Raw genomic sequence first — 19,026 nt, 5'->3', positions numbered from 1 at the left:
TCCATAAGTTAATGGCAGGGTGGAAACTAGCCACAATTTGCCATTGACCGCACATACATCCAAACGGCGTTACAGAAAGTGAACGCTTCCAAAATCCAACACTTAAAAAATCACCTGCAAGGAATTTCTTGACATAAAGTAGCTCATAACATGTCTATGGTGGATTTTTATGAAACAAACACTTTGCAGATATAGAAAGAGGATCATTCAAACTTTTCGTACAGCTGCAATGTCGGTGAGTTTGACATAGACTGCAAATAAAAACCCAGAGAATTGCATGAGCAGCACATAGGATGTCGTAAGACAGGGGTTCTCAACCTGTGGGTCGCGACCCCTCGGGGGATTCCGAAATTATTTTGGGGGGTCCCCAGATAATTAAAAAAAGAAAAGAAAATGGCTGTAAAATGGAAATTGAGAGTTTCACATAGTACATGCATAAACTTTCATTAATGATTATATCTGGTTTCAGTATTTATTATTTATGATGTATTTTCTCTATAATGAAGGTTATTGTAGCGGTACATTTGTATTGGGGGTGGGGGCGGGGGTTCGCGAGACATGGCCAAAGCATTTACAGGGGTCCCCTGTTGTAAGATACTAGGTGTTTGCATAATTTAGATTTTTTTTTTTTTTTTTTTTTTTTTTTACAAATATTTAGGTTCAACCCAACATTAGGTTTACAGCATTTACCACTACGGTAAAACATGGTGGGAGGATTGAAAGATCCAGATTTTGAAATTAATATACATAATATACACCATTACATGTAATGCGTAATGCATTCTGACTGTTAGGAGTAGGGTTGGGGGTTCAGAATGTATCTGTTTTGAAGCTCCCAGTTGTCTCCCCTTCAGGTGTCATGATTCTCATGAATCTGCCATGAACTGGAATTCAAGTAAAGTTTCTGAATATATTTGTATTGGACTCATTGGTACTACAGACATGCATATGACATCGCAAACAACATTTAGGCCTACACATTTTACTTTGTAAGAACTGGGTGTGGAATAATGGAACACACACACACACACACACACACACACACACACACACACAGTGACATGTGTTCCACTAACATCATTCAAAACCCATCAGATTCGGTGGAAGTGTCGACCAGCAAAAAAGTGACACCGCCCCAGAAGTCCATGTACGAGGAGTACATGGTACGTATGTTTTTAATTATGCTTTGTTTCCTAGTGGAATGTGTGCTTCACTGTCTGCCTGTTTTGTTTTTATGTTTTGTGCGGGTACTGCGGATGTAAACTATAGCATCTTTGCTAAATCTGGTGTGGTGTATTTACGTTGCATTCATATGTATTGTCCATTAATATACAATGTCCCGTCCAAATAAACAAAGTGAAAAGTAAGTCCGGAGCCAATGAGGTGCGTCTAGGTCAAAAGGCATTCATTCACTTTAGATCAAAGAAATGTTTCTCTGTATTTCTCTCCCTGTGTTTTTACCCTAACGTTATAATTAAAGTCAGGGTATATTAGGTTAGGGTGATATTTTTTTAATTTAAAACAAAAAGGTTTTTGTTAAAAGTTTAAATCACTAATAATTGCTATAGTGTAAATGAGAAAAAGAGGCTGTGCATCAGCAATGGTTTTCAGTGGAGTGCCAAACCCAAATCCAGTATACATCAAAACATAGGAATTTAAAAGATTCCAAAAAGGTAGCACTTCCAAAAATTAAATAAACGGCGGACAAAGTACTCACATTTCCATTTCTTTATTGGCACACACCAAAAAGGAACGCTTACGCGTTTCGGCTATGCAGCCTTCATCAACCTTCATCATGCTCTGATGAAGGCTGCATAGCCGAAACGCGTAAGCGTTCCTTTTTGGTGTGTGCCAATAAATAAATGGAAATGTGAGTACTTTGTCTGCCGTTTGTTTAATTTTTGGATGTGCTAACTTTTTGGAATTTTTGTAATTCTTATTTTTTGATAAATTGCTATAGTGTGTTTGTTCAGTAATAGGAGTGTCTCTCCAGCTCTTTAATAAACTTTAAAGACTTTTTATACAGCTTTTCTGGTAGGTGACAAAATTTCAGCCAATCAGGAGGGAGTAGCCATTTATCAGCTTCATTTTTATATTGTTCCAGATCCAACTTTGTGTCATCACTTACAATTCCACTTGTTTAATCTGTAGCCTGACTGCATTCTCTATCCTGATTGGATGAAATTTGTATCCCGACCTGAAAATGCATTTTTTTTTTTAATAAAAAGCTGGAGAGACATGGAAACTCTCCATGGACATGGAGAGACATGGAAACTCCTGTTACACTAGCAATGATTCTATCACAATATAGAGCTTTTAAATGCTAACCAAAGAAAATCACTTAAACTTACCATACCTTCAAGAAGTAGTGAAAATAGCTGATCTACAAGCTCGCAAGGCAGCTCAAAACATGAGAGATCTGCTATTTTCACTGGTTTGGGTCCCCCGGGCAAACGTCTGATCTCTCTTTTGGGTCTCGAGCTGAAAAGTTTGGCAAACGACGGCTTTATACAGAGCTGCCCACGTGAAAAAGATAACGTGTGTTTGCAGGAGCGAATGAATGCTGAACAGGGGACAGCCAGCAAAATAGAAGCTGCTCTACAGGCAGCCAAGAAAACAGAGGCTGCTCTACAGCTGGCCAAAGAAAAACAGGAGTCCAAAGCTGAACAGATGAAGGAGATGACCGTGGAAACAACTCAGGACTCTAAGAAACAGTAAGTGTCACCAGAGAACACACAGAATCACATGCTGAAGAGCAGGCCTGCAGGCTCCTCTTTGGATCAGTGGTACAGTAGAGGTTTGATCTTCCATACAGGATACCTGGATTCAAATCCAGGTGGTTATACACACACTCACACAGGTGTACAGTACGCTCACGCACGCACGCACGCACGCACGCACGCACGCACGCACGCACGCACGCACGCACGCACGCACGCACGCACACACACACACACAGGGACGGATTAACCCCCATGAGTGCCCCTGTGCAGATCATTTTTAGTGCCCCCCCATAGCGCGGGGCACTAAGGTTTTCAGCAGAAGTTGGCACAGCACAGCTCGGCCTGGGCCGGCCCTAAGAACACAATACAGTGTCAGTGCACCAGGTGAGGCAATAAACACATCAATATAGGCCTAATGTGTTACATTAATTATCCTGAACCAGGATCGAACACAGTACAATAAATGACATGAATGCAAACAGAATATGATTGGATTTTTTATTTCAAAATCCGCAAACAAAAGTGCAGTACTGTTGTTACTAAAATAACCCCAAAACACAGCAACCAGCTCTACATTACACATAACCAGAAAAATAATAACTAGAAAAAGTGCCCTTCTGGGCACAGGTCTCCACCAGGAGGATAGGACTGTGTGAGATGTTTAGGAGTAATATAAACATGTTTGCCTTTGATGGCAATTGGATGATTTGAGGCATTTTGTTCCAAAAATGTGTTTTGCAAAAATCAACCTGTTGGTGGCGCTATAACAGGCCAATGTGAAAAGGGTGGGATATATTCCTCAGCCCAGTAAGAAAATGTGTGAAAGATTTCACGTAAATTGCATGCTGCGTTCATGATTTGAGGCTTTTGTTCAAAACGGGGCAATCTTGCAAACTGATAAAGCCAATTATAGCCAATTATGATGGAATATGAAATATCGGACAGATCCGACTTGAGCACATGACCATAGAGATACTGTGTAACGATTTGTGAGATTTTTGGACAGAATCTGGAGGAGTAATATCAAAAAATGTGTTTTACAAAAGTCGGCCTCCTGGTGGCGCTATAAAAGGCAGATGCGGAAAATGCAGGTCAAAGGTTTGTCCTTGGCCTCTAGGGAGTGTGCATGCAACGTTTCACACAGATCGGTGCAGTTTTAGGTAAAACATGTGAAAAGCTGCCTCATGGTGGCGCTATAACAGGCCGTTCTGGAAAATGCGGGGCAGAGGTTCATCGTTGGCATCCAGGGAGTGTGTGTGCAAAGTTTGGCATCGACCGGGTTAACGGTGCCGGAGATTAGCTGTACACAGACGGACGGAAGGAAGGACGGACGGACACACACACGGACGGACGGACACACGGACGGAGTGCAAAACATACTCTCTCCCCATGCCTTCGGCCTGGTGGAGACAATGATATATAACGCTATGTGCAGCTGCACATAGCAGGCCTATGGTTAATCCGGCCCTGCACACACACACACGATTGTGTGCACACTGCACATATGTGACAAAATGTTCAGGGGGGGGGGGTTCCGTTTCATATGAAAGCAGGGAATCATAGCTTCAAATTGACATATTGGTTGTTCAGTTTGACCCACCAGTTTTGGAGATATGGCTTATAGATGTATGTCTTGCAGAAAACAGCGAGTTGAGAAAACAGGCTTGAAAGGTTCACTTCTGTGACATTACACCTAGCTACATGTTTAAGCATTTATTTCATATTTACATGTCGATTTCTCTAGCTCTGACACTTATTTCAGACATGCTCTAGTATGTGAAGAGTCTGCCTGTGCTATTAACTCATTTTGGGAGAGAGAAAAGGAAAATGTTTTTCTCCTGTGGTGAAAAGCTGGAATTTGCGCGATGGCAGTCTCTCAGTCAAATCTGGTCACATATAGCCTCAGTAGCCTCTATACAAGCTCACAACATGTCGCAGCAACTAAGTATAAATCAAACATAACCCCTACACACATGACACATCCTACAAACAAATACTCATGCTCACACATGCAGTGCCAGAAAACACACATACCGTACTGTACACGCACCCAGTGGCGTGCACAGATAGACACTAGGGGGTGCTAGAGCACCCCCTGCCCTTTTGGCAATGTGCCCTTTTGAAAAAAAACAGGAAAAAAAAAACATTTTTTTCCTTCTTTTTTTTTTTATTTTTCAAAAATAGCAGACCTACAAGCTCATAGCGCGCCACTCGGTGGCGCGCTATGAGCTTGTAGATCTGCTATTTTTCAATAGCTAAAGCATAACATAATGCTAACACCAAAAGGGGTTCCCGCCCAAAATGGATTAAGGCAACCGGCCGGTTCCACGCGCTGCACAAGGTGCCCTTTTTTAACTTGAGCACCTGCCCCTCTAAATGTCTGTGCACGCCACTGCACGCACCGAATGAATGAGTACTACAAACGACTACTTGGTAGCCTTGTTTTGATTGCTACTGTGTGATGGATGGTGATTGCATAAGCATGTAGTGTATAGCTCTGATGTGCTCTGAATGAAGTGTCAGGGCTTCAGCAAAGGGGTTGGTCGTTGGTGGACACTCACTAACATATTGTGCTAAAATGCAACCACCAACAAAGCGCTGGACTGAGTTGGGTTTCAGGGCCTAATGGTAGGTGATTGTTCTCTAATCTATGACTAAAAGGAAGACAAGGGGGGAAAAGGGCACCTCAAGTGAAAAAAGGGCACCTTGCTGTGCAGCGCGTGGATCCGTCTGGCTGCTGCCTTAATTGTGTGGGAGATGTATAGATTTTGGGCATAAATAGTATATTAGCAGCTTTTAATCCAGAATTGGTCGATATCACCATGTGCCACATATACTGTACACCAGTGGTGGGCAACTTTGACGATGGCGAGGGCCAATATATTTCCACACTCACTCCAGAGGGCCAATATATTTCCACACTCACTCCAGAGGGCCACAGTGCATATTACTGTCGTAGCAAAAAATAGCCGATCTACAAGCTCAAAACGCGTCGCAATGCGACGCGTTTTGAGCTTGTAGATCGGCTATATTTGAATTGAAAACCCGAATTAAGTTTTTGCTATTTTTCAATTGGAATCCTGAAAAGTAACCTTTTTATTGAATTTCAACTGCATTTAGTTATAGTTACAGTCAGTATGTTAACTTCATGAACTGTTAACATAACTACATTGGACACAAAAATACATCATTAAGTACTAGTCATTTAATACTAGTCATGAAGTAATCAAAGCGGGTTTGGAATTGTAACAGCTGAAATCAATACTATATCAGTATTCTGATATTAACATGCGGGCCGCATTAAGTGAAGGTGGGGGCCTCATGTACTGTTGTTATTGGAAGGGCGTGATATTTCCTCCCTGTGTGTGGGACAAGGGTATAGGCTCAGTGAGATGTGCTTTCAGGTGTGCTGGCTCCACCTAATGGAGTCAATGTATAGTGTTATGTGGGCCTGAGTCTTGGATATAGAAAGAGTTGAACATCAATCGTATACACTCATGCATGCATGCACTCGTGCATGCATGCACATACCGGTACACACACACAAAAACAACACAGATGCACATAACACTCCCACCAGGACATTGCATCTTCATGGAGACCGAGTCCTGCCATAACTGTCCTGACGCTGTTTGTTTTGAAAAGGCTGCCCAAAATCCCAGAGGAAGACGAGGAGGAACCAGAGTAAGTCTGACTATACCTTTTTATTCTTGCATTCTTGCCCCAAATCCCTCCTGCAACTCTCTTACAGTGTATTGCACTCTTAGAGTATATATGAATATAGACGGCACCCGGAGGAAACCCTGAGGCCAAATGGACATATTGGCAGAATTTGGTATTGCAGCGCTGGGCCAAGAACATGAACGCGCTGGTCCGTTGACTATCATTGTGCACATTCATGATGACACGTGAACGTTGTTTCATACGTGAACGCCGCTGTTTCATACGTGAACGCGTGCAATGATAGTCAACGGCCAGCGCGTTCATGCGTTTGGGGCAAATCCATCCCAGAATGCACTCTGTTCCTGAGTGAAATCGCCTCATGCGCTTTTGAGCAACTTAATGCAAGTGGATGGGAGGAGATATCCGGTGCCGTCTCTATTCATATATACTCTAAGATTGCACTGTAGGAATTAAGCCCGCGCTGCATGCAAAGTCAGGTATAGGCTGCACTTGAACGCTACACACTTTGTTGTACATCAAATAGGCCCCTTTTCCACCGGTTGGTTCCCAATGGGAACCGGTTCAGTTCTTTTTGGTTCTTCTTAGTCCATGAGCTCCAAAATTGGAACGTTAATTATGAATTGAGTGGGCAAAAAAAACATACCTACAGTACTGTATATAAAATTGTTATCACCATGAAACTTCCCCAGTTGATTACTTGCACGAAGACAATGATTTATTGTTATTTTTTGCAAATGAGGCATTATGTATAGGAAAATATGCAAAAAAAAGTACTATGAAAAAGCTACTACTGTGTAAGGGTTATCATATTACATTAATTTACTTATATTGATCATATAAACAATCTAATATAGGTATAGTTTTGCCCACTCAATTCATAATTAACGTTACAATTTTTGGAGCTCTGGCTCATGGACTAAGAACCAAAAAGAACTGAACCGGTTCCCATTGGGAACCAACCGGTGGAAAAGGGGTCATAGTGAAAATAGCCTCAATAGTGTTGTGAGCTTGTGGCTTTTTGCCGACTGTTCGTCTATTCCCAGAATCGGGACCTCTCATGAGGGTTCATGCAGTTAAAGGTGTCACAAGAATCCTTGATGATGATCTTTGACCCCGGACAGTAACGTGTATTTTACTGAAGGCTTCAATATTTATTTTTCTTCAACTGTTTTAACTAACCAGAGCTAACATAATAACATAATAGCATAATGTGAAACATGTTATAATGAATGACATGTAATGTGATGCTTTTTGAAAGCTAGAAAGCTATAGTTCCTGTTTTTTCTTTGCTTGTAATGCATTATTAGGCAATACTATAGCATGTGCATTGCAGCCAATGCTAACAGTGCATTATAATCAGTGACTTTCCTAACAGGGCGAGATATAGTACCAATTGTTGTTTATGTATTATGCACAACCTGTTTGTCCCCTCATGCACAATGTCTGGGAGAAAGACTCCTGGGGGAGATAACAGGATGATGAGCAAAGAATGGCCAAGACAAAGAAAATAATCATAAAAAGGACAAGACTCTTGGAGAGCGAGTTATTGTTAGAGGAGGTGGGAGTCATTGAGCTTGTGAAATCAAAGATCATGATAGAAATATCAAGCACCTACTTAAAGGGGCATTCCACTCATTTTCAACATTTTACTATGTCATTAATATACCATAGAGCTGTTGTGTGGAAATAATAAAAAAAAAGTCCCCCCATTCTGTGTTTCCTAGAACTAGAGGTCTCAAAAAATCATTAACTTGTTAATGATTTTTTTCATAATTACAGTTCTAGGAAACACAGAATGGGGGGGGACTTGTTTATTATTTCCACACAACAGCTCTATGGTATATTAATGACATAGTACAATGTTGAAAATGAGTGGAATGCCCCTTTAATCACAACATGAAGGCAGTTACAGCTGATGTGATGAGAAATATTTTCTGGAAAGTAAAACAAAATGCTGAAGATAAGAGTGGAAAGGTAGAAAGTAATATGCCAAAGGGGATACAAAATACATCAGAGATAGTTGGGGGAAAAAAACATCACAGACACTGAAACCCGTGAACAAAGTGTAACATGTGACCCCGAAGAAAGAAGAGTAATGAGAATACAGCAGTGGTTCTCAAGACCAGGGGTTCTCAACCCGTGGGTCGCGACCCCTCGGGGGGTCGCCAAATTATTTTAGGGGGTCCCCAAATTATTAAAAAAAAAAAAAAAAGATTTATTTTTACATTTTATTTTCACTTTTTTTCAAAAATAGCAGACCTACAAGCTCGTAACGCGCCACTCGGTGGCGCGCTATGAGCTTGTAGATCTGCTATTTTTCAATAGCTAAATTATAACAATGCTTAAAACACCAAAAGGGGTTCCCGCCCAAAATGGTTTAAGGTTATTGTAGCAGTCAATTTATATTGGGGGTCGGGAGGGGGCGGGGCGGGGGTCCCGAGACATTGCCAAAGCATTTCCGGGGGTCCCCGGCCAAAAACGTTGAGAACCCCTGCTCAAGACTACTGGAAGCCCCCATACAGTAGGTCCCATGTTAGACCCAGAAATGTTGTTTCATGTCAACTTTTATGATTCAAATGTCATCTATAGGCCTAATGGCTGAAATTCAGCTTGGTTGCTAAAAGTGGCACGCTAATTTGAGTTATTAGCATAATATGTGAACCCTAACCCAAATTTCATCATTCTTTAAGTCAGGGGTTCTCAACCCGTGGGTCGCGACCCCTCGAAGGGTCGCCAAATTATTTTGGGGGGTCCCCAAATTATAAAAAAAAAAAAAATGGCTGAATGGCTGTAAAGTGGAAATGAAGAGTTTACATATAGTACACATAGTACATGCATACACCTTCCCTAATGATCTCTATTATTAAGGTTATTGTAGCAGTCAATTTATATTGGGGGTCGGGGCGCGAGGCGGGGGTCCCGAGACGTTGCCAAAGCATTTTCGGGGGTCCCTGGCCAAAGAGTTTGAGAACCCCTGCTTTAAGTAGCATGAGACATTTTTTATTTATTTTTAATCCATTCCAAGCATTAGTTTTGCACAAAAAACACTCCTTGGGAGGAAAACAGCCATAGCCGTCATCACACATGTGATGAGGTCAGCACATTTGGGTGGATATGGCCGAATTTAGCCCAAGGTGTGTTTTTTGTGCGAAACTAATGCATGGAATGGATTCAGAATCATGAAACCCCCCCATAGTTTCATATGTCTCATGCTGAAATTTTGACTTTTTTGCCTTATATTGGATGTTAATGGTACGGTCACATATTATGCTAATAACTCAAATAGCTCAACGTGCAACTTTTAGCAACCAAGCTGAATTTCATCCATTAGGCCTATAGATAACATTTCTATCATAAAAGTTTACATTAATCACCATTTCTGGGTTCATGGAATTTCCAGTAGAGTGGAGAACAAATAAAAAAGACCATTACTGCATCAAAAGTAATCAACAAACTGGCCCAAACATTGGCCAAATAATACAGTATAAGACGGAGGCAAACATTGAGAAAACAGCAGATCTATACAAGCTCACAACGCCTCGCAACGTGAGCTTGTAGATGGGCTATTTTCACAATATTTACAGTTTTATCTGTGGAGCAGAGTACTAAATGTAATGCCTCAACTCTACATTCCAAGTAGGGTGTGGGGTCTCCGGTTCAAATATGATTCTCTAGGGGGGGTGGTCAGGGCCTGGAAAGGTTGAGAACCACTGGAATACAGCATCAACCCAGGACTCAGTGCAAGACAAGCAATGTGCGCTACTTTATATTTCCGTAGTGTGACTGTCCATGCTCACGTAGCTTGCCACCTGCTCCATATGCATTGCGTTGAGGCTTTATTCATTCTAAGCACTGAACCCCTCTTGCCTACTGTACAGTATGTTTCCTTCATGTCTTCTGTTGTTTTGTACCATCTTCTTCTGTGAATCAGGCCAGCGGTCGTCGTCGAAAGGTACGTTGGGCTTGTTTGAGCGATGTTTAAAGATCTAGACGAGAGACCACTGAGGCGTGGAGCTTAAATGGTGCAATAGAGTCTATTGGGAAACGGTGGTCTATAGTGAATAGACCACTGTTTCCCAAACGGGACCCATTTGTCGGTTGCGGACACATTGTTATTTATCTTTTGGTTTCCTAAATCTTGTTTTTAATTTATTATTCATTCAAAACAGTTTCAAAAGCGTTCCCCCAAAAAAAGCAAAACTATTCATGAATTAAAAACAAAATGTAGAGCTATGTTACCAATGACTTCCGGGGCTCGCATGAATGCAGACCAGCCTCTCGTCTTTAGCGTAAATAAAAATAACGTTTTTGCTTCTCACCAAAACAAAGGGTTGTGTCATTAGAAAGCCTACTTTCCTTAGTGGAAGCACTCTGAGCCCCCCCCCCCCCCCCCCCCCCCCCCCCCACCACACGTATAAACGGTACTTTTTGGCCAGAAAGGGATTTTTTTTCACCGGAGAAAAAATATTCTCTATGAGGGTTTTCTCTGGGCAATATCGGTAGAGGGCGCAGTGGAGTAACTAAATGTATTTTTTTCCGGTGGAAACAAAATCCCATTTTGGACAAAAAAGTACCGTTTATACGTGTGGTGGCAGGCTCAGAGTGCGTCCACTAAGGAAAGTAGGCTTTCTAATGACACAACCCGCCTTTGTTTTGGTGAGTAGCAAAAACGTTTTTTTTATTTACGCTAAAGACGAGAGGCTGGTCTGCATTCATGCGAGCCCCGGAAGTCATCGGTAACATAGCTCTAAATGCAACCGCATTAGAGCTATGGACCAGAGCTAGGGACACACATCGCTGGGCATTGGAGTGTTGCACCCTATGGTTGCACCACTAACAAATCTGGGGAAGGAACCTTTGCAAACTAATTTCTGGTACTACAAACAGTAACACTCTTTGGCTTCATTTTTGTCCACAATCACACCTCAGAAGTCTGCAATCTATGAGTGTGGCCAGACTATGGACAACTAGTTTGATAATTTCTACTTCTGTAAAACAACAATGTACCTATGATGATGGAAGCATCAAAGCTGCTTTTGTGTCTGTGTGCAGCCTTAAAGAAGTCCCTGGGGATGAACCTGAAGCAGAACCTGAGCCAGAACCTGAGCCAGAACCGGAACCGGAACCAGAACCAGAACCAGAACCAGAACCAGAACCAGAACCAGAACCAGAACCAGATACTAAACAGTCAGAGCCAGAACCTGAACCAGAAACTGAACCAGTTCCTGAACCTGAACCAGAAACTGAACCAGAAACTGAACCAGAGCCAGAACCTGAACCAGAACCAGAACCTGAACAAGTTCCTGAACCGGAACCAGAACCAGCTACTGAACAGTCAGAGCCAGAACCTGAACCTGAACCAGAACCAGAGCCAGAGCCAGCAGGTAAAGACACGGTAGAAGATGTGGAGGGTGGATGTGAAGGTACGATTCAAGAGTTCTACAACAGAATAATAAAAAAAACAGATGCAGACAATAATTGCTATTTTCACTTCAATATGCGGTTTAGCACTGCATTGTCTCATCAACATGTCATTGCTTCCCATGGCTGTCTCTCAGTTTCCGCCACCTTTTCTCCAGTAAAGAGCTTGTTGCTTCGAATACCCCGCATTGCCAAGTGCCTCCCAACCTACCGACAACTGCAGCATAAAATAAAACAAGGCGCTTCTAAATTGTCCAGCCTGCTGCCCGGCCAGACCCCTTCTCAGCACGATGAATGGCAGTCCTCATACCAACAAACTTTGAAGTGCCAAAACAGCACCTTCCTGCCGACCACAGCTTGCTCTTTGGCTTTGCATCTCTTGTCGCTCTGCACAACTGCACCGTTTCGCAATGAGCTGCCAACCGACCAGGTGACCTCAATGTTTTAGAGCTGTGCTGTGCTGTGCTGTGCTATGCTGTGCTGTGCTGTGCTGTGCTGTGCTGTGCTGTGCCGTGCTGTGCTGTGCCGTGCTGTGCCGTGCCGTGCCGTGCTGTGCTGTGCTGTGCTGTGCATTCAAGGAATGTGCTTTTGCTCCAGGGTTTGGGACCAAGTACAATTACTTTGTTACTGCATTTCGGTATAACTTTTATGTATGCATAGTATACTTCCCTTGATTATTCATTCACTGAAGACTTGTAGCGAACCTACTTTTCCATACATGTAACGATTAAAGGAGCATTCAGTGATTTGGGTGATTTGGAAAAAAACCCCGGTCCGCCACAGTAACAAGATGTACACATGCACACATGCTACAGTGGGGGGACACGCAACAGGCCAACAGCTGGTGCACCAAGGCCCGCCCCCACTCGGTCATGATTGGAGGAAGGCCCCTCTCATCCTGATTGGATGAAGGCTAGGCCCTCTAGCCAAAAACGAAACCTAAGGTTTTTTGACCCAAGGGGTTAACTGGGGACAGGAGGAACTCCTTATAATATAGTCAGCACACTCTATAGTAGGGAGGATTATCAAAAAAAAAAAATAGAAAATGTGATAATTTGAATTAAGTTAAATCACTGAATAGACCTTTAAACATATGTGACCCAGCTTAACCCATTTTGGGCGGGAACCCGGGCGGGAACCCCTTTTGGTGTTAGCATTATGTTATGCTTTAGCTATTGAAAAATAGCAGATCTACAAGCTCATAGCGCGCCACCGAGTGGCGCGCTACGAGCTTGTAGGTCTGCTATTTTTTTTAAATCGAAGAACCACTGACATAGAAACATAGCTTTTTCAGAAAACTGTCAGGATGTAGAAGATATTTTTAGAATCTGATCTCAGGTCAAAATGGGTTTTAACTGAGTTAAGCTTTTCACCACAGGAGAAAAAAGCATAAAAAGAAATCCAAAATTAGTTAATAGCACAGGCAGACTCTTCACATACTACAGCATGTCTGAAATAAATGTCAGAGCTTAAATCGACATTTAAATACCTATCTAATGTAACTATAATTCACTCAATGTCTGAATGAATGTCGGTCTGAATGAATGATTAGTCTGAAACACTGTCGTAGCTCCTCACTGGCTGCACCAATCGCTCCGACTTTTCACACAGGCATTGGCCATAATATTCGGGAGGTCTTAACAAAGCCCTTTTTTCAATTTAACAAATTATTAATTCATAATTAATTTATAAGTGAATAAAAATGTCCCATCGACTTACATGGGAAAATGCGAAAACTCACATCAAGTCTTTTTCTCTCAGAAACACATGATCTCTAGATCTAGGCGATTAAAACACCACAGGCAGAATATTCATAGGCCGTATCGTTCAGCTGTAATCGGCTTCCAAAGTTAGTGGGAGGGGCCTGTTTTTACAAAACATGACAAAAAATCACAAACGGAAAGTCCAATCCACCCCAAAATGTATTCACATGTCGAGGGTGGTTTAATCAACGGAGAGCCCAAAGCAATTCCATTTTCATCCATAGGGGGCGCCGCAAATGAATTTTAAAACATTTGTTGCAAAAACATGCTTTTTGGGGGATAAATCCCCTCCTAATTACTTACACATGATCACAGGTCTGACTTGACATTGTAATTGGCTAGCTAAATCAGTGGGAGGGGCCTAGATTTCCCAAGGCGTGTGTGCCATTGAGCCAACCACACTTGGCAATTTCCCCAGAATTGCACCTTTCCTGTACTACTTGCTTCCATGTGTTTGGTTATACATACCAACAGTCCTACAGTCATGAGTCCCAGACCCTACCCAAAACCCTAACCTAACCCTATAACCGCATAACCTCGCCTCACCAGGCTTTCCACCTCGGAGGAAAGCCTGGTCTCTGTTCCAAAAGTGCCGTGTGAACCGGTCTGGAGCGGATGATATCGTTACGTCATGTTGTAGTATTGTTTTGTAGTCGACAGGTAGGAACAATCAAACGGAACTTCCTTTTCCCTCAAACCGGAAGAATAACAATAAAAGTAGCCTCTCGTAGCCTGCAGCTTTTATTGAGAAAAATCGGTTCGAGGGAAAAGGAAGTTCCGTTTGATTGTTCCTGCCTGTCGACTACAAAACAATACTACAACATGACATAACGATATCATCCGCTCCAGACCGGATCATATACCCGAAATGAAATGGTGCCCAGGCTAATAACCGCACACGGACGGCCGCAGCACATGTCGGGAGCCACAGGTGATTTTAAACCCACAGCACGCGTTACTTTTAACCTGCAGCGCATGTCGGGAGCGACGGTGTTGTCGGACTAATGACTGTAGGACTGTTGGTATGTCTAATCAACGTATGCACCCCCTGGTGCCTCAGACACCAGACTGATTACTCCTCAAAATAATAGGATCTATTACATCACTGTACCCACAGTCCACACTGTATGTACATCATTATTTTGGTGTTCATATATTTGAACGGGTAAGGACTAGTATCCTCTGTGTGTACGTAACGTATATAGGGGCTCTGGACCTGATCACCCCTATATCTCCATATATGGAGCTGGCCTGTTCTGAATCAGAATCAGAAGCCTTTATTGCCATGACATGTAAACATGTTAGTAATTTGGTTTGGTGGACAGCAGAGTGCAGTTACAACATTAGGACAAGTGCAAAACAGGACAAGACAGTGCAAAAACATCAGTGCAATGAATCGTGAATAAATATAAAGTGCAGAGAATTCAAGTGTTCTGGTCAGACTCAGACTAGCCTGGCTAATAAGCCAGACCGAATCAGCCGTTGGCAAAAAAAAAATTGCCTGCCGGCGGATTACGGTCTGGAGAGGCTCAATTGTACGCCCATTTCCTACACCAGAGAACTGGTGTGGCCAATCGGGACACGGTATGCAATATGGGCGGGCTTTGGTACAGTGACGTTCAATGCTTGAGACCTTTGACTGAAAGTAGCTCTGACCATATTGCGTCAAAGAGAAAATGTTTGAACCCGCCCCCCGGGAAACAAGATCCATACACAGCATCTCCAGACTCAAATACCACACGACAGTGTGATTTGAGTCTGGCTTATTAGCCAGGCTAGACTTAGACAGCACAAGTCAGTCCATATTCACTCTGAGTGGGGACATCACAACACTTCATATTTGGGCATGCCTGCAGCCTGACACAGAACAGTTTAGGAATAAAGGGACACAGAGAGACAGATCCAGACAAAAAAATCCAATGGCAGCCCGGCCAGTCAAGCTGGGTCACATACACTGTTCTTCCCTTGAAGCCAATGTTCTTAAAGGGACACTTCACCCTTTTTGCAAAAACATATATGTTAATGATGTTTTTAGAAGATTTAGAACACTTTCCTGGGGGTCTTTATGTGTGTAATATGTGGTTTTAGATATTTTAGATTTTAGCAGTGAGCCCGTGTCTCTGATGTCATGGACACTGGGCTCTCTTACTTCCTGGACTACATGTTGTTAGCCTGGCTAATAAGCCAGACCGAATCAGCCGTTGGCAAAAAGAAATTGCCTGGCTTATTAGCCAGGCTAACATGTTGTCCCAGTAAGACAGCCATCCCCCTATCCACAAGGAGGATCAGTGCACCAAAGCATTATGGGAATTGTAGTACAGGAAGTAAGTGAGCTCAGAGACACTGGGCTCACTGCTAAAATCTAAAATATCTATAAAAAAAAAAATATTACACACATAAAGACCCCCAGGAAAGTGATCTAAATCTTCTTAACATCATTAGAATATTTGTCCCTTATATAATAAGGAATAAGTGTCCCTTTAAGTATTACAGTAGTTTTCAATACAAAATAAACAAAATGTTCAATACTTAAACAATACACAAGTGGATAATCAGATTTAGCCCATTATAGCGGTATATGTGTTACGGCCGGGCTACACAAGGCTTTTCGCACACGTTTTGTGCGCGTTTACCCTAAAACGCGAACCCCGCGTATACGCGTACTTAAAATAGGACTGGACCTAAATTTGCGTGTGTGTGCGTATTTGCGTAAACGCGCACTGAAAAGCCTGGTGTAGCTTGGCCGTTAGCTACATTGCTACATATGTAGCCATTAGCTATGTTAGCAATGGTCTGAGAGAGTTGTGATGTGTTCCACAGCCAGCGCGTTAACCCCCGCAGTGACAGTGGAGGACGTGGATAAAGACGCCGACGCCGAGCCGGTCACGAGCATGAGCATCCCGGTGATCATCACACCTGAGATGTCTATAGAAGAGGCCGAGGAGATGAGGGCCGCTGCCCAGACCCAGGCCGCCCAGGCCGGCCCAGAGGACGAGTGAGACAAATCACACACACACACACGCACCCACGCACACACACACACACACGCACGCACACACACACGCACACAAACACACACACACACACACACACACACACACACACACACACACACACACACACACACACACACACACACACACACACACGTGCATGTTTAAAAACCCAAGAGTGTCTGGCTGCTGAACTGATCACGTGACCAGCTGGCAGCTGCAAGGGGAGGGGCCGGGGGGGGGGGATGTCAACTCATGGATATGATCAACTCGTGGAAACATCGACCAGAGGAAAGGAAACACAAAAACGGAAACAGAAAAGGGGCATTCCCTTCTCGGGAATGGATTGTTTTCTTTTTGCGATTTGTTTTTCTTTTTTTAAATTTAAATCACGCTAAAAGATGTCACACGCACGCAAATCTCAGGAAGACGCAAGCAGGCTTGTGTGTATAGGCTAATATCAGAGCTGTCTAACTTTGTATTAATTTAAACCATGCTAAAATGCCACACGAACGCTTATGTAACACGCACACAAATGTCAGGAAGATGCACGCACGCTAGCACTGTTGCACTGACTCGCACACACACACACACACATTAGAGCTGCCTAACTTTAATTATTTTGTTAGGATAATTGCTATTTTTAATCAACAAATCACGGTCAGCTATGAACCAGTTGCCTCAGCAACTGGTTCATACATTTGGATTTACCATGATAAAATGTTAACCACATACAGATACAATCAGCATATTCTGAGCATATTTATGAATGGTGATTCATCTCAATTAATTACAGCTACTCTGTGAATACATTGCTAAATCTTTTAACAGGACATACATATTACATTCATTTCAAATGTGCTTTATTGCCATGAGAAAACATGTTTATATTGCCAATATTTCATTCAAAGAATTAGAAAAACGAATGAATGTAGGCTATGTGCACAATATACAGTATACAGCCTGAGCCTACATAGTTCAGCAGCGCTTGTTTCTGAGTGTCAGGCTATAGCCTATGGGAAATTATGATTCCCATATGTACCCATCAATAGTGAATATAATATAGCATACAGTCTAGTATAGTATCTTTTTTGAGTGGTGCAACCATGTGTGTCCCTGCCTGGGTTCCTGGCTGCCTGCCTGCCTGCGTCTGTCCCTGGCTGCCTGTGTCCATCCGAGCTTGAAAATTGCGTTTGGTTGGTTTTCACTCATTAAAATAAGATCTGGTTGCAAAATGGGTGAAGTGGCCCTTTAACTATATATGATGATTTTGGGTGTGACAGTACAGTACAGTGACAGTTCAGTACAGTATAGTAGAGGGACCCCCACATGGGAACTGTCATTTCTCAACCATTTCGGAACCGGGCCGCCCCCCTGGGCGTGTTCCTGGATGTTCTGGCGACCCCCCGGGAACCCCCACACGGTAACGGTGTCATTTCTGGACTGTTTTGGACGTGGGGCGGCTCGCCGGAACCGGGCCGGCACCCTGGGCGTGTTCCTGTGGGTCTTGAACTTCCGGGGACCCCTGGGAACCCCCACACGGGGTTGCACCACTCACTTCACACGGATGTGATTTCTTTAACAAGACTCAGTATCAAGGGTGGCTGTGGCTCAGGAGGTAGAGCAGGTCGTCCAATGATCCATGGGTTGGCGGTTCGAATCCCGGCTCCTCCTGTCCACATGTCGAAGTGTCCTTGGGCAAGACACTGAACCCAACATTGCCTCCAATGAGTCGGTCGGTGTAAGCTTACCACCATTGGTGTGTGAATGTGGGAAGTGAGGACGCTGGCGTCGACTGTTCGCCGTTTCACCTCCCAATGTATGAATGAATGAACCATTGTAAAGCGCTTTGAGCAATTGGAAAAGTGCTATAAAAATGCAATTAATTAAAAAAAAATGCAATTCATATATCAATGCCAGTCAGAGGCAAAGAACAGAATGGTAGGGCAGTCACGCACATATGCTCGTATATGGAAGGTATTGTGCATAGGCTGTACACATTTTGGGCTGTCGAAAACATGTTGAATACCGCCGGCGCCATATGGCCCATTTAAAGCCAGAAATGTTCTTTCCTATAAACTTTTACGATATTAAAATGTCATCTATAGGCTAGCAAATGAGCTTAAGATTGATTCCTAAAAGCTATAATGTTGCACTTGCTGTGCAATTTGAATAATTAGCACAATTGACAAATGAATCGCTTAATGAGCAAACCTTAAGCGGCCTATAAGTGGAAATGGCATCCAGTTGGCATCATTATATCCAGTTAACTTTGTTTGTGATATCCAGTAATCCATCTATTATCATGGTGAGCTAATGCTACCTTTCTTCATTAGCATAATTGGCATTACTTATGTAAACTAAATAGGTAAAAAAAAAAGAAAAAGGAATTGGCTATATTATTATTGCTTTTAGTCAACATATCAAGCTTACATCTAGGAT

General features: G+C 42.8%; 1 protein-coding gene and 1 long non-coding RNA gene across 2 annotated transcripts in view; both read left to right on the top strand.

Annotated features, from left to right (window-relative positions):
• The first annotated feature begins 1,128 nt into the window (after nt 1–1,128).
• On the top strand, nt 1,129–6,396 carry LOC306920957. The gene is made up of 3 exons (XR_013789717.1): nt 1,129–1,163; nt 2,551–2,714; nt 6,369–6,396. It is a non-coding gene; the product is annotated as an uncharacterized lncRNA (long non-coding RNA).
• A 1,108-nt stretch (nt 6,397–7,504) lies between these two features.
• The window catches only part of cngb1a (cyclic nucleotide gated channel subunit beta 1a), a gene marked incomplete at its 5' end in the record, with an annotated part of 29,646 nt that continues 18,124 nt past the window's right edge, over nt 7,505–19,026 (top strand). Inside the window, 5 exons of the mRNA XM_079497449.1 lie at nt 7,505–7,527; nt 10,339–10,359; nt 11,596–11,791; nt 12,426–12,438; nt 16,433–16,586. Of these exons, the coding sequence (XP_079353575.1) occupies nt 7,505–7,527; nt 10,339–10,359; nt 11,596–11,791; nt 12,426–12,438; nt 16,433–16,586 (407 nt within the window). The remainder of the gene's footprint in view (nt 7,528–10,338; nt 10,360–11,595; nt 11,792–12,425; nt 12,439–16,432; nt 16,587–19,026) is intronic.

This window comes from Electrona antarctica, assembly GCF_951216825.1.
Source record: "Electrona antarctica genome assembly, chromosome: 3".
In the NCBI taxonomy this organism is placed as follows: Eukaryota; Metazoa; Chordata; class Actinopteri; order Myctophiformes; family Myctophidae; genus Electrona; species Electrona antarctica.
Note: the sequence above shows the minus strand (reverse complement) of the source record. Positions and strands in the feature narration are given on the sequence as shown.